The following is a 17059-nucleotide window of genomic DNA, read 5'->3' as shown; positions in this document are numbered from 1 at the left end:
TTAGAAACGTTACGGGTGAATGACATGTAACCGTCTTTTACAAGATTGATGAATGTGAGGTTGAGAAAAAGGTTGAGGTTGAGCGCTCGCCGGCAGAGACGGAACGTCGAAAACTGCAAACCGAATAAGGTTGACTCGCACCTCGATCGTTAATTTAAAGCGAGTGGGTGAATGAGCATTTCCACCTCGATAATTGGTACCCAGCGAGAAAACACACGAGTGCAACCTAAATGCAGCACGGATGTGAACCATGTCTCCAAATTAGGTCTTCTAAAGTCATTACAGTACCACAGCTAACAGTAAGGCTTTATCCGTCTACCGAAACACCTGAAAGTATGCAATGCAGTGAGGAAGTTTCTGTGTGATACAAAACATACAAAACAAACGGTGTAAATAATCATAAACTGTGAAAGTGTTTTTTTATTAATTATTTTTATTTGATATATTTAACATTTTCATAAGAACAGTTTTTATTAAATTTAAATACTTTTTCAATGTTGGTAATTTATTACACTATCAAAGTGTTATCAAAGTGTATTAGAACAAATTTGTGCTAATTACTTTCAGATGAATATAAATAAACATTTGCAATGTAATAATTTTGTGTGAATTGCCGTTGGATTGTTTATTGGGTAGATTTCGCCTAAAAGTATGCATTATGACTGTGATATGTGAAACTATTCATAATAGTGCATGGATCTGGCATGAAATTATTAATTGTGTTAAGTTAGTAAGTATGTTTCTAAAAGTTATTAAGAGTAATAAAAGCATTCCTATGTAAAATTTATAGTATACATTCAGGCGTTTTAAGTGACAGAAACAAATCAATGATTTCAGACAAAATTGAAGCTGGTGTTTATTCCTTCCTGGATGTATCTTAATGATGAGCTTTGTTGGTTAATGCTAAATAACGCAAAATTAAAATCCAATTTGTTTATTAATCACCCTTAAAGTATGCAATCCACATCACAAATGATTCCTATCAGACTTATTATAATTTTAAGTGCACTTTAGCGCCTTTCAGTGGCTAAATATGATGAAACTACACATAGGACGAGAAAACAGCAACTTATCAAACATGTATTTCAATCGTTTCTATTGTTCTTAACGCTTCATGTGTCATCTTCGGGAGGCTTAATTTCGACCGGCATCGCTGTGTCCCTTCGGCTGCCAATCAGTGTTGCATTTTTCATTCCGCCCGAATGCCAGGTGCTGCCGTCGACCTTCTGGTTTTGTGGCAAATTTTCACCGACCGTTCGTACCGTTGACCGTGCTGTAATCTACCGAGATTACAGGTAGGTAAACGACTTCACCCTTATCGGTGTTTGGGAATGGTGCTAATATCTTCGCTTTTGCATCCGGCCTGCTAGTTCCGTGCAAAAGCCCGCCGGTGTTACGTTCGTTTTCGTTGGCCGATTTGATTTTCCATCGAAACCGCTCGTCATGTCACTCCGTTTCCCTCCCGGGTTCTCCTCTCGCTCCACCCCTGGTTTCGGCTCATCCCCTCGGTCGGAAGTGAATTAAATGGCCAGCGATGGAATGGGACCGTTGCTGAGAAGTTTACAGTTTTTAAGTCTTAAATCAGATTGAACCCGGTGAGGATTCCGGGAGTGTATGTGTGGGTGTGTGTGAGTGTGGGGTGGGTGATAGTGGTCGGACGCCTAACCGCGATACGGCAAAACCATCCCAAAACGATAATGGCGAGAAATAAACAAATTAATTTAGCAAACACACCGCACCATCCGAGCGTGATGCACCCATCCCCTGCCCGTCACTATTAACTTCCCGCCGGAGAACTTTCCATTTCCAGCATAGCGGGGCGCTTGTCCACCCACAACACCGCCACCCCGGCGCTGGCGCCCAGCAAAGTGCTTTTGGTCGGCAGTAAAAACAGTGCGAGGGCAACGTTTTCGATGGGTGCGGACATAGGCGGAGATATCCCAACTATTATCATCCGTCGTGCCAGTGACGGTTTGCGTCGGTCTCATCAGTATCAGGTCTTTTACATGTGACCGGGGTTGCCTTTCACGCCGGGTTTTACCATGCCACCAGATGCCGTTCGGGGTTTTTAATGAAGTCAGAAGGGAAATGTATTTACACACTGTGAGGCGTTTGTCGAATTCCAAAAATTTAATATTCATACGAGAAGTTGTCGTGTGTCTTGTGTGTGCGCAATAAAAGGGACGTCTTAGACGTCTAGGCTGGTTCCGGGCTCAATGAAATCTATCACATAAATCGCTGTAACATTGCACCGGTTAGAGCCTTCCGCCCTAAAGAAAGGATGCTAATGAAGGTACCCCGCTTAAGCTGGACGATTTTTCACCAGTTTTCACCTGGCCCCATTGAACCCCATCGCAAACCAAACGGCAGGGATTTCGGGTAGAACATAATGGAATTTATTATGATGGACTAGTTGCGTATGTGTGCTGCAGCGAGCACCGACCAACATCTCCACCGGCAGGGGGTGCTGTCCAGTATAATCTGGTGCCAAATTTAATCAAGTTTGAAATTTGCGCGCATCGGACATCTTCGTGCTGGGTTCGGATTCCCCGGGCAGTGGTGGCAAAGGATAGGCCGGTGAGACCGAAACGAGTTAGTGATAATTTGGCGTGTGTCCTTTGTTTACTTTTTTGTTTTGTTTGGAGGTGCGCCGCACCAATCTATTCATTGAAACCCGTTTGTAAAGTCGCTTTACCGGTACGGGACGAGATGGCTTTCTCGAAGGCTTACTACTGTGACCGTACGACCGCATCAAATTAGCCAATGTATATTCCTCACGGTACCCTCGGGGATGTCGATCCCTTACTCCCGGCGTAACTCCCTGGGCAGTCGTATCGGTCGCAACTGTTGGAGCTCCCGCACCGGTACCGTTGATTTTTCCGGGAAGCGTTCCGGATGATAACGGCCTCCTGCTAATGCTGAAGTGTCGATGCTGGTCGTTAAAAAGGGGGCAAAGCACATTACAGTCGAGAGTTTCAGAATCTCTGGAGCATGCAGGGCACCGAGTCATTTGCAATTCGTCAGCTTCAGCTAGTTATTAACCTGGCAGTGTATCTCTGCCATCGGTGGTGATTAGTAGATTGTTGATTCTAAGGCAAAGAGATTGACAATCGGCACGTTGATTAGCAAACGATGCTTAGCATTTTTGGGCCGTGTTTCGATTGTGTAATGGGGCAATTCATATAACTCTTAAAAAAAAATCATTCTCAAACCATGCCATTACCACAAACAAAAACACATTTAAAGCAGTCCATAAAACAGGCTTTTGGCCTAGTTTTAATATACATTTAGGGGCTTTTTTAAACTCTGCTCGTGCCGTCAGTATTTATCAAAATTACAATAATATTTCTGACAAATTCTTTATTATTAAAAGAACATACGGCAAATGCCGTCACAATGACTAGAAAAAGAAAGTAGAAAAAAAAATTCTTTAGTAATTACTTTAAGCGTTGTATGAAACAGAGTCTACAAAGCACACTAAAATGCTTCTTAAATCACAAACATTGCATACCTTCAGGCGCTTATTTAATATTGACCATTACAGGTCCTCGCCGTTTTGTATTCTTTCATGCGTTGTGGGGGTTTTGATGAAAATAAGCGTTTATACACGTTACTATAGTTAATAGTTTAGTATAATAGTATAACTACAAGAACTACGTTATCAATATTTAATGTGAATCTTCTATGGCGTGTATTTTTCGCTTCACAGTAGAATGTATCATGAACATGTAATGTAATGTAAAAATGCATCAGAACCCTGCGACAAAGCTCGTTTGAAATGTGCACTCGCTAGTTTAATAATCATGAATTCATTAGTGTTTGCTTTCGCGATAGTTTTGATAGCAGTTGTTCTTTTATAAAGGAAATATAAAACCACTTACATTGTAACCAAATGAAAAAAGAAGACAAAATCAATTAAAATAGTGGCAGGAAGGCGTTCAGCATTAACAAATAACCCATTTGCAACTGAATTTCCACGAACAAATTAATGATGGAAAGCAACACGTGTTGCTGGAACGGTTGGTTACAGATAACATTTCAAGCATAATTTTAATAGACAAATGAATCAACAAAAAAGGCTTGAAATCATTTCACTTGAATTGTAACCGGTTGGTAGTGATCGAAACAAATTTTTAATTGAGTGATGCGCTGCGATCATAAGTAATTGGTTTTTATTTCGCTTTAATGTTTATTTAAGCTGTTATAAAGCGCTTCAAAGTTTCAAATTTACTACAATTTTGCTCAAAGAGGTAGAGAAACGATGCCACTTAAGCATTACTAAATAACTCTAATAGCGCCGAAATGTAGGCAATGTGCAATAATTTGGGGTAAAATGTTGTAGAAAACATGTGAACATAATTTTAATCTAGGTCCGAAGTTTAACGAGGGATGGCAACGTATGTTTCCCCCCCGGTAACTGCACAGAAAACAGCACCAACGATGCAACTGATATGAATTTCAAAGCTGCCGGGATAACTGCATTTATCACTCGAAAATCACTACGCAAACACGCAATTAATCGTCGAAAAACAGGAACTCACCCCATCTGTTGGACAGGAATTACATTTGATTGAGTTCCGTGGGGGCTACAAAACCCAGTTGGTGGGAGAAACAAACACAGTACGAACGGCCGGTGCAAAGCGGAGTACCTGATGTAAATACACCGACACCGTCGCGACAGCAAGGTCCAATAGTGCGTGCAACTGGTGCATTGCAAACAGGCAGTTGGTATGTGCAGAACCGGCGTTGACTTTAGTAAAATCGGTATGTTTTTTTTTTTTGTTTGTTTGCTACAGGCATCACATTCCACTCTCGGTTTGCTTTTTTTTCTGACCGAGAATGGTATAGCGTAGAGGCTCAGTTGTATTTTTGTGTTGTTTTTAATACCAAAAGACGATAATGGGCCCGGAAATGTTCGCGAAAGCGAGGGTGAATTTAATTTGCATAATCAACCATTCGCACGCGGAATGCGGGTGAGGTGGGCCAGATGTTTGGGGGGTGGAGGGTGGTGAAAATGGCAAAGACCCTAGGCGACAGTGCGACCATTATTACCTGTAACTGAGATGTTCTCCGAGGCATCTGCCAAGCGGATTGCATACCTTCTGGCAAATTTTCGCAAAACGCCAAAATGTATGCAAATTGCCACACAAAACTATCCTTCGGTGGCCACAGTAAGCACTTTCATGCCCACTTTTAACGAGACCCATCGTTTAGGCGGTGGTGTTCAACGCACAAAGCCCAACAAAAAGAAAACATAATGTATATATAAAAACGATGCACGGCCTGCCGCTAGGTTGCAATGTTTCCAGCTGCGTTCAGCGTTTTATTTTGTTTTCACTTTGTTTTATTTTGCGTCCCACTACATTGCACTACTTTGCGCGACAAATAAGCGAACCAAAACTATTCATAATGCCATTATAATGAAGTTTTGCAACTGTCCTAATCAAAAGGGTCGCAAACAGTCAGCGAGACAGGGAGAGGTGGCACGGGGACGTGAAGTGCATTAGCAAAAATGAAAAGCAATAAAAAACGGATGTCCAAATAAATTATTACTCAACGGGTAGCAGGACGAAAAACAAAACCAGAAACAAAAACAAAAAAACGAGCAAATGGTTGTAACCGTTCGCCTTTTGCCTGGACTGCCTATACTTGAGGGTACGGGAGGGTGCGCCGAACACCCACACGAAAAATAGTAGCAGCAACAAAAAAGCACCACCAATTCGGGGCGGGAAAAAAAGCGGAGGAAAAACATTTATCAGCATATGAAAATTTATTTCCTTCGCACCGCGCGATGCACTCACACGGGCGATGTCCTAAGTGTTTTCCACTGTCAAACGCCCGGTTTATGCACACAGCGGTGAAAGCGTACCGCGCGGCATGGGAATGTATGCTGGTCATCCCGGCCATACCGTTTTATGATTATTTGCCGGGGCGCAATCAGCGTGCTGCAATTTTTCCTTCCTTCTACCCCTTTCGCTTCCTCTCTCCTTCATCCACCGCTAAACCCCCCCACCAACTGAAGGACTTTTCGCGGTCACTTTGGTGGGGTTGTAATTAGGAAAGCGAGCGAAACGTTTCACCCTCTTTCCGTTCCGCGTTTAACGCGTGAAACAAATGTTGTTGGTGGACAACTTAAATGGAGCAAATACAAAAAAAGACCCACTGAGGTTTGGGTTAGGAGCTTTGCTTCCCAAAAACGTCGAGCAAGGAGCACTGCAAAGCATGCCCACCGATGGGGGTGGGCGTAAAGCCATCTGCATCTGGCCGGCGAAATAAAAGTAACGAAAAGAGTGCAAAGCCGTGTTTTGCATGGTGCGACACCTCAAACCAAGCGACTGGCGGTCGGCAAAGTGACTTACGGGTCAGTTGACGCTACGGTGTACAACCTTCCGCTTAAAACCGCTTGTACGCAGCGAGCGAAAGGTGTGCAACACGGTACACTGACGTGTGGCTAGTTTGTTTCAATTTTGTCCGAGAACAATACTCGATATGCTTCCGGGAGTATGGCAACAAACAGCAAACCATCCCAAATATGGAGTGGAGTTGCGTTGCACAGTGTGCGAGATTCGTGCAAAATTTTGGGTCAAAATTATTTTTGTAGTAATTTCCACCTTTGTATTGATTGTCATCATTGTTGGAGATAAAAATTGCTTCTTATATTTAGTTTACCATATAAGTTGGAGGCTTATTTTTATACACTCTTTTTAGTGTAATCCTAAAGATGAAAACACTATTTTTGGTTTGCCGTTAATTAAAAGGTTTATTTTTTTATTTTTACCAGTCAAATGCCCATTGTGCGTTGGTGGGAAAAATCGCGATCCCACCGTTGAGATCTTACTTCAAACACCTTTGTAACCGTACTGTATAAGAGTGTGATCTTGTGCGTGTATGTGTGTAACGTTTGATAGGGTTGGTAATTTTGATCTCGGCGTCGGGAGGTGCCTCCTTTTCCCGCACCGCACGACTTTAGACATATGTGTGGTCATCCAGCAGTGTTAACGTCCAGCAGCGAAAGGACTGGAGACATAATTAAAACAGCTTCAGCCAGCTGCTGCACAGGACATTCTTGCGGTGTCTGTGAGTGTGTGTGTGTGCATGAGCATTTTGTCGCACCAAGCGTAGTAGTGAGGCTGTCGTCATGTATTAATAATCGAAAGTTGCGATGTTCGAACCTTGCTGAGGCAAAGTTTTTCTTCAACCCACCCCCAGCAGGACCTTTCCAACAGCTTAAGGAACACAGATGTATATGTGTGTGTGTTTTTTTTGTTGCTCGTATTAGTAGCAGTTGCACCGGTTCGCCCTAGTGCACCAGCACGCTAGTCAGGCGAACGTTTCTCCAGCAAACGGGGAAAAAGCGGAACGTCCGATTTCCGGTAGCCTTAAAATTTATGCCGTTCCTCTTCACCAGATGCAAATCTGTCCAATACAAGCGTTATAATGCGATGCTTCGGCAGAAAAGTTCTACCATTACTCTCGCAGTTCACCTTCCGTCCCCGCCACCCTCGCCCTCGCCGTGCGGCACCCCCCCGGGTTTTTTGGAAGTCAGCCTTTGTTTCCGCTTCCGTAACAGTCGAACCCTCCACCACCCCCTTCAAACCCCTCCCCCTCCCCGCCCCTTTTGCGAACCGGCCTTTGAAGAGAATTGAACGCTTATCCCGGCGAAGAAAAGCCAAAATTTAAACACCAAAGTCTTAGGTGGAACTGCTTCTGCGTGTGGTTGGTTGCGGGCGGAACGTGGCCGAACGGTTTCGGTTTAGTTTTGCTAAAGCGCACGGTGCGACATAAAGCAAGCGGCTGCAAGGCAATCGAATTTTGATCGCTGCCCAACCATATGGTTGCCGTAAAGCGTGCGAGAGCATCGGCTGCGCCTTTTCGGTGGTGCTGCTGAAACGAGGCCCTCTGTTTAAAGGCGAACCTTGCGACGGTACGGTGGAAGCGCATTCTTAAAGTCTGCGGAGTGGCCCGTCGCAAACCTCAGCAAAGCTCAACTGGTGTGCAGGGGGGAGGGTGCGCGCACCGTTGAAGAAGATGGTCATAAATCTGGGCGTAAAATAATTACCACACACACACACACGGCCCAGGCCCAACTGCATCGGGACGCGGTAGAATGGAGGGTGGACCCTTTATTCCAGTGCACGGAGCCGGTTGATAAGTGCGAGGAACTCCCGCACTGAATGAAGAGTGCCACCTTCAGCTGGGTGCAAAATTTTATCTAAAAATACTCTTTCCATTCGCTTCCGCGTTGTGCCGTTCCGCTTACGAAGCCGATTGGAATGCGCACCCATCCACACGCGGAAGTCTGCTGTCTTCTGTAACTGCAAAGTGGGTGCTCCGGGTGATGGGCAATAAATACGGATGTGTATAATTGCACTCACTTTCCAATGGAATTCGGGCGGAAGCAGTTGGAAAAAAAGCCACAGCCTCATCGTACAGCTGCGGAGCAAGGGTTGAGGTCAATATCCACCAAAGAAGATACGCCAACGAGCAGGACCATATGATCGCCAAATGTGCGGCACTTCCTGGAGGTGGAGATGGTCGCATCGTCGTCTGCGATCTCCGACAGCAACGTCCACCGTACGAGCGTTAGCAGGTGTTGGCAACCTGTCGAACCACTCTCGCCCAAAGTGTGTGCCTCTTGGCTTGAGAGATAAAATAGAGAGAGAGTGTGCGAAAGAGACAGCACGGTAGCGTTGCTATCCCGGTCTACCATGGTTCTCCTTTTTCCTGGCAGTGTCCCACCGCAGAACGTGCGCAGATCAAACGGTGCGGCTTTCGAAAAAAAAAACCCCTAACCCTACTTATTGCGTCCACTCATGTCACCGCGATCGTACTTCGGGTTGTTTGTTTGCTGCGGTGTATGTTTTTTTTTCTTCTTTCGTGTGTGTGCTCCCACAGAGCATAGCCATTCTCGCACGCCTCCGACAGGTTCGCGCATCCGTGCCGTTGCTCAGTACGGTGCGTTCCGTTCGCCTCGGTGTTTGCGTGCTTGTTACCTTCCTCAACCGTCCGCGGTGGATCGTTCTTGAGCAAAAGGAAGGGAAAGAAGCCATCAGTGACGTGACGTGATGTCTCGCGATACTTTACTGGTCTAGTGTCTGGCGAGATGGTCGCTTCCGATTGATCGTTGGCTGTGGTTGCTCAGTGGAAGAATGTTGAACAATTCGCGCCTGCAGTGCGTTCCTGTACGGTTGGATATCAACCGGTGAGAGAAGAATTCGCGATCGTGTGCCGTTCTTCCAGTTGTACTTCGTCCCAGCGTTGACAGATTGCTAGCGGACCATCAACAGGCAACAATCAGTGATCCCAGCATCAACCGCTAGCTGAAGTGTTTGGCATTCGCGTCACACGTGTGAAGTTCCACTTGCCGCCATGTCGCGTTATTCAAGGTGAGTTGTTATAGTTCACAACGCACCGGCCGATGGCGAACAGCGGTGCGGGAGTTATTTATAGCAACCGTCCGGTTGCACACCGCTTCCTTCTGGCCTGATTGGACCGAGCGACGTGAAGTGTTTGATTGTTGGTTAGAAACGCGATGCTGGCGTGTTGGGTTTTAGGGGTTGGTGAGTGTGCACAATATGTGAGGGAAATTCCAAGATGTCTCCCCAAGAAAAAAATCTTGCTGGGGAGTGAATTTTCCAAGAGGATATTCTAACAACCGACTGACAACTCCCTCCCGCTAGGTAAATGAATGATGACTTCATAGTGTCGTCGAATATTGCCATCAGTGGCAAGTACCTTTTTAGCGCATGGCACTGATGACGATGAAGTTGTGTGAAAAATCGCTCCACACAAAGGTGTCAATGATGGTCGTACGGCAATGGCGGCTTATTGCACGCGGGAATTGACAATCCAATGAGGGGTTAGTCCACTTTGCCACCTTCTCCTCTCAAACTCCACCAGCAGCTCAATGCTGTTTCACTGTTGAAAGAAACCGTTCATCAACTGGGGAGGGGGGAGTGGGTTTGGTGGTTGTTTACAAATTTCCCAACTAATACCCACCCCATAAGCAGCTCTGGAGCTGGCCCCCTTAAATCAGCTCAGCAACAAAACCAATCAAACCCAAAATGCGACCCGCGCGAGTGAGATAAGGAAGAGCGGGCAACAAACTAAAAAAAAAACCACGGCACACACAACTTCCATTCGCAGCAGGAGGTCCGTGTCCAGTTCGCATGTCCAAAATCCCGGGAAGCATTTAATTCTAAACCCGCGCACGTTATTATGCGTCGGCAGGCATTAAGGGATTGCAATCGAACCCATTATCACCTCGCCCATTCACGATAGTTTTCAGTTTTGACAACAAATTTACGGCCGGCGCACAAGTGTAGCTCGTACTAATCGAATGTATTAAAAACCACCATTTTCCAACTTCCCCAAATGTGCAATGTGCAGCGACGACACGGCAAGCACTTCATTATGGCTGTTTAAATCTGCGCTTCCGCCCGCCGAATGAAGAATGTTTCTTGCGAGAGTGATGCTATTTGTGTTGCAGTTGATATGCACCTGGTGAAACATGACAGTATCAACGATGAGTATTGATGCATACCTCTTTCTACCATTCGTTTGCACAATGGAAAACAAAATGGTGGGAAGGAGAAGGCACTGGCATGCGAGAAAGAAAACCCATGAAGTAGTGCGTACCGATTATGACCCACTTTGCGAGGCGATGCAGCGATGGAAAATCTCTCAGCATCGACTTTTCGCACCCCAGCACTGCCAGCCGTGGCGTGTGTTTATTTATAACCACTAAGTATCCCCATCCACACCGACACACACACACGCATGTGCACACTTACGTCTAGATAAACATATTCATAAACACCCGCCGCGGTAAGTGACCGTTCTGCCGAAGGGTGGTGGTGAGGGAGTGTAAGATTTACGCTCCGTTTCGGCATGTGGAAACCGACGCATCAGGTTTACGTTTGAAATTTTATTGCCGATTGAGGGTGTAGTTTTTGTGTTTTTATTATTTGTTGTGTGTACACAAACTCGTCATCTTTGGCGAGATGTTCGAAGTAAAAATAAGCAAAGTAAAAGTTTCATATAAATAAGTGACAGGGTTGATACATTGTGACAGTTGGATAATTATTGACTTCTGCATTGAATGGTAATGGGGGTGCCCGGTGGTTTATTAGCAGCGGCGTTGTTTTCTATTCAGATACATGATTGAGTATGAGACGTCGGGTACATAAACGTAGAACAACAAGCCGTATAAAATAAACAAAACTTTTAATAACAAAAGGGAAATGTGATGGAGGCGCCTGGTTGTTGTGTAAAATTAACGACCAAAGGATCCCTGTGCGTATAACAAACTATGCAACTAAGAGCAGAAAAAAATAAGTTTTAAGTCAGAAACACTGTTATAAGACTCTGGGAAAGCAATAGTTCAAACTCAATTACTATAAAAAAAATAATAAGTCAAAATAATGGAGACGCTTGGTAGTTTAGTAGAACATGAGACGATGGACTTAAAGTGTGTTGGAATAACTATACAGTTCCCAGTAAACGAAAATCGAAAAAATACCCTTCTTCAAAACAGTCTTTTAACTCTCTGGTCCCAAAAACAAAATAAATTAATATGTTTAAAAAAAAAACGATGATGGAGACGCCTGGTTGTTTAATAGTAAAAGCGATATCAAACATCCTGTGCGTAGGACTAGTATAACCAAAGAATAAGAAAAAAAAGCAGGAGGAGTTTGCTGTTCTACGACTGTAGCTAAAAAGCTGGAAGTAACGGCCCAATACATCCTGTGTATTTCAGTGAGGAAAACCAAAACCAAAAAAATAAACCCTTCCAAGTTGATATTAATTGAAGCATTCTGAATATTATCCACTTCGCATCATGCCTGACATTGCCGCTTTGCGCTAACAATGCTCAATCTGTTTACACTGCATCTTTAATCACCTGTCAAACAGCGCACTTCGACACGTCGCGTGTACACTAAGATGTGTGGACACGCACACTCACACTGTACTGCACTGCGTGACGACGGTAGCAACGAAGCAAGCGAACAATCTCCCCCAACAAGCGTGTGTTTGCCATCACCGGGCACACTTTTCCTCTTGTGTTTGCTTTGCTCTGTCCGTGTGAGTGATTTTATTTTTTATTTTAAAGATTCACCATTTTCCGTGTGCTACCGAGCGCGAACGTTCCCCCACTAGTGGGAGTGGGTGTGTGTGGGTGTATTATGACCTTTGACAGTGTCGCCTGGCAATGCGTAAAGTCGGACGGGGAGGATGGAAAACAAAATAAAAGGCTCGCGGCTCCAAGCCATTAATATGGAAAACGTGCCTGCAGCAGCGGTTGTTAGATTTGATCTGGTTCTAAGTGGGGGTGTATCTGTGGATGTGTGTGTGTGTGTGAGTACGCATGGAAAGTCCATCTGCGAATCGATAATGCACTCGTTGCTGCGATTGCGGTGTGATGTATTGAAAGTGGAAGTCGAACCTGTTCGAATGGGCGGGCAGGAAGAAGGAGGAAGTGCCTCGTGGCCAAATGGTTTTCCAAGGAAATCTTAGCAATTATCTCGGAGGAATCCCGCGCAGAGTTCGGACCGCGCAATGCAAGCGACTCGGAAGGACTTGCTGGAAAATCCTTCCGCACTTGCCTGCCTGATTGGTATTTGCTTGTTTACTTATTTACTGATTTCTTTCCATCTTTCTCTGCCTATTCTTTCTTTCCCTCTGCCCTTTCTTTATACCTTGACCATCTCCGCATGCTGACGCGTGGCGACTTCCCTCCAGGGACGACCCACGTTCAATTTTCTTCAGCGGCAACTCGACACCCCTTCGGAGCTACGCCGGTTCGGATCTGTTCAAGCGCACCACAACCACTCCGGCGACTCCGACGCAATCAACCAGCCCCACTCCATCCACATCCTCGGCCGGTCAGGCCGCATCCACCCCCGTCGCAGACCCCGCCAAACCGGAACCCGTCGTTCGCATCATCCCGATCCTTTATCCGGCCCAGCCAGCCCGTCTCATCGGTGGTACTAGCAGCTACGGCAACACCAACCGACCCAATCCCACCGATGGACCGGGCGGGGAGAGCGCTCCAGTGAAGGGTAGCGAGGGTACCGCAACCCCACCACCAACACCCCCCGCATCGGTGGCTCCCATCACCACCGGGATACTTAAATCACCGCTCGGCACACCGCCCGCCGGCGGTACCGGCACACCATCGCGCGTGTCCTTCTCGGCCCGACCGGTCACAGCCCCCAAACCGACGATGGCCGGCCCGAGCGGCACCAACCCGTCCAACGTCACGCCGAGTGGTACCGGCAACGGGGTCCACGGGCGTACGACGCTCCCGCTGGCGAAGGCATCGCGATCGGCAGAACCGCCACTACCGCCACCCGTCGGCGGTGGTGAGGCCACACCAAATGTGCCACACCATCCCGAACCAGCGCCGGGTACCGGTGGGTCCGCCTGTCGCATGCAGCTTGCCCTGTACGGTTGGCGCAAGAAGTGTCTGTATGCGCTCATCTTCATCCTGATGGTCATGATCATCGTGAACCTCGCGCTTACCCTTTGGATCATGAAGGTGATGGAGTTCTCCTCGGTGAGTGGTTCCTTTAGATGTAGAAGAGGGAGTGTACTTAGCCATTATTATTCCAAAATTGGTTCCGATTGAGCAGTAAGATATAGCGCCTAAATGTATGCTATGACAAATTAAAAAGCTTATTTTTAAAAACTTTATGCACAAAGGCCATCAGCCTTTTCAAACTATTCAAATAACTTAAAACTATATCTTTGTTCTGCACATTGCATAACCAAAAGTGTTTTATTTCAAGAATGCGCCTAAAGTTATGCAATTACAACGATATGAAGTCCATTTTTGCGCTGACTGCGAGTAACTTCCGTCAGATCCTTTTTTGTTTGCTAAATACGCCGGGTTTGCTGCAAAACAAAAAAACAAAAACAAATCAGCAACTGAATGAACAGGAAAGATAAGAACACCCAACCCGTCTATCACATCATCTCCTAAACCACTTTTAGCCGGCGTTTGGAGTAGTTTCGCCGTGTTCGATCACTGCTCGAAATGCTGGTCCAATTTCATCCATCCGTTCAATTTATCTCAACCTAAAAGATTCACACCCGCTCTGGAACAGAAGTTTCCGAGTCTGACTGCCCTTGCCCCTGCGCTTACCTCCAACTCCTCCTGCTGCAGCGCCCCAGCAGCAGAAAAGAAAGCGAAATACCGAAACAAAACAAGCCCAACTCAAAAAGGGGTGGCCGCATTCGCACAGCAAATCTCGCCCCTGCCCTACTTCTACCCCTCCTTAGGAACTCAAACGTGTCAGCCACCGTACAAGCAACTTCCCGCAAAATGATAGGTTAAATTGAAACTTTCACTTCCATTTTGGGTCACACGGCCGATGAAGTGTCCATCAAGCAGTCGACCTTTTGGATCGTTTTTTTTGCTGCACTTCACTCCCCTCAACCTGCCACTCAGCCTAAACGTGCCCCGCACACACACACACGATAGAAAATGGCAGGCGAGTGTAAAGATCATGACACGTGTTTATTTATTTATTTCCCCTTTTCTGACGCCCTTTTTGTGTTGCGTTGTACACTCCTTGCATCGGGTGGGAATCTTTTCCAATTTTTGATTTGTTTTCCGAACTCCTTCGGTGCTGGGGAGCAGCGGGGGAAAGGGGACAAGCAAGAAAAGGAAGTTTGATTTCGCACGATCCCGATAACCTTTGGTTCGGGGTTGGCTTATGCTGGTGTTTAACTTCTGTCCGTACCCTGGAGCACACGTACATTGCCGCCTTCTTGCTGGTCGTTAGCCAACGAACGGATGGGAAGGACGGGAACAACCGCCGATTCGGTTGATGGCAGGTGATGGTCTGTTTATTTAGCTGATTAAGTTGTTTTCGGTCGACTGAAGGATCCCTGGCGGGGGTAGTTCGAGTCCCATATATCCTCAAGACACCCGCAACGGAGGTCAAAAATTGGACTGACGTGTTTCAATTCAGTTGTGGTGGCTCTCCAGCGGTAACTTTGAACGTGAGGTTCAAGAGGAAACTTCCCATTTTGCCGTACTTTTCGGTGAAATAATGAAGTAACACGGCTAACATCTAATCATTTGTTTGTTTCTTGATGTTGCATTTATTTCCGGTGGGTAGAACGGTATGGGCCAGCTGAAGATAGTGCCGGGTGGTATACAACTCACCGGACAGGCGCTGGTACTCAACACACTGCGCGCCTCGTCCATCCGTTCAAAACACGGACAGCCCATCTCCGTCGGTGAGTTACGCAGGATGCGTGGGCGGATGTTGGACCACCCTTCTGTCACGTCCTTGCTTTGTGTTCTCCACAGAGTCGTCGCGCAATCTGAGCGTAAACACGCGGAACGCGTACGGTGCGGTCGAGAACCAGCTGTTCCTTGGCCACGACCGGCTGGAGGTGCTCGCGAACCACTTTCGCATCACGGACACGCACGGCACGAACCTGTTCGCGGTCGATCGGGACGAGGTGATCGTCGGCGCCGGTTCGCTCCGGGTGGAAGGTGAAGGTGGTGTTGCGTTTCGTGACTCCATCCAAACACCACTCGTCCGCGCTGACGCCGGTAAGGACTTGAAGTGAGTACCCCGTGAGTTCCAAAAGAGGAACGAAGTAAAATAAAAAAACCCCTCTTTTCAAGAGAAGCACTTGTTGGGGGCGCATTATCATTCATCTTGCTTTTCTTTTTGTGTGTGGTAAACAGATTGGAGTCACCGACTCGATCGCTCGAAGCACGGGCGACCCAGGAAATATTCATCCAGTCACGAGCCGGAGGTATTGAGACAACATGTCTCAACGATCTGAAGCTGCACTCGGTCGCTGGCAGTGTAAGTATACGCTTTGATAGATGGCTAATACGAGTCCTCAGCATCAATTCTCTTTTTAATATTCGTTTGAAAGACGCCGTCTGAAGACCTTAGCTTTGTATCGATCCCAATAATGTATTTTTGAAGCCTGAAGTTATGCAATTCGCACTTCAAATAAGTTTGAAACTAAAATACTCGTATAGAAGTATATCGAAATATCTTAGGGATCTCATATCATAGATGTATTTATAAAAACCTTCTCGACAACTCATATACCCTCTGCACCTCCATAGATTCGGCTAGACTCCAGCGCCATCTATATGCCAAACCTGAAAACGGTGCAAACGGTGGGTGGCACTAGTGGCGGCGCTGGTGGCAGCAGCCTCTTATCGGCAGCAACCCGGGCGGACACTGCGGGGAAGATCTACCAGCTGTGCGCCTGCTCGAGCGGTAAGCTGTTCCTGGCAGCGCCCAACAGCGTCTGCACTGCGGACGACAGCGCCATCTGCAGGTAATACTAGTCGCCACTTTGCCAGAAGCCTCCGCGGCCAGTTCCTTCCCAGTGCGTCGCACGTGCGGTGTGGAGGTGGTGTGGTGCATTGCAGTAGCGACAGTTTGTAGTAGGTAGTAGCAGGTAGTAGCAGCAGCGTAATGAGAGGGGAACTTGGGAGGACAGACAGACAGGCGGACGTGCAGACGTACTAGGTACAGCGGTACACGCAGGACCTAACCTTCCCAACCATTCCCGTCCCCGAGTTGCCTTAACACACGAACGATGCCGACACGAAACAGTTGTTAAAGGTTCTCCGACACAGTAGATGGCGCACCGGTACGGCGTCCTGCATGAGCTTACACTGGCACTCGTTGGTGGGAATTTTGGTGCGACGGTGCGCTGTCGACGATGTGCACTGCACGGTTAGCTGGCGATTTAGGCTACAACAATCAGAAGGGTTCCCCGTACTGGACGTCACCAAACCTCTCGCTCCAAGTAAGTCGAACCTTACCCTTTGCTCACGCGATCCCGTCCCCATTTCCCCTAGTCTTTTGCTCTGCTCTACCGCGTGAAGCGAACGGAGAAAACACACAGCAACTCAAAATTAAAAGAAAAAAAAACGTGTTATACTTTAGCAACCAATTATGCATACACTTAGAGGAACGACTATATATATATATACACACATACCTTAGCAATGACAGATAAGCGTTATATAGAGCTAGGACCTTCCGGTGCGGTTGGTACAAACGAT

The 17059-nt window shown here is 46.6% G+C and overlaps 1 protein-coding gene across 1 annotated transcript; it reads left to right on the top strand.

The window, feature by feature from the left end:
- Positions 1 to 9369: 9369 nt before the first annotated feature.
- Positions 9370 to 16327, top strand: LOC128707412 (delta-sarcoglycan). Its single transcript, XM_053802368.1, has 6 exons — positions 9370 to 9386; positions 12742 to 13558; positions 15129 to 15249; positions 15323 to 15584; positions 15710 to 15833; positions 16106 to 16327. The coding sequence occupies exons 1-6, from the start codon at positions 9370 to 9372 to the stop codon at positions 16325 to 16327; spliced, it is 1563 nt and encodes a 520-aa protein (XP_053658343.1).
- Positions 16328 to 17059: the final 732 nt, after the last annotated feature.

Source organism: Anopheles marshallii, chromosome X, assembly GCF_943734725.1.
Source record: "Anopheles marshallii chromosome X, idAnoMarsDA_429_01, whole genome shotgun sequence".
Lineage (NCBI taxonomy): Eukaryota > Metazoa > Arthropoda > Insecta > Diptera > Culicidae > Anopheles > Anopheles marshallii.
The sequence above is the reverse complement of the archived record's forward strand: the minus strand, read 5'-3'. Positions and strand labels throughout refer to the sequence as shown.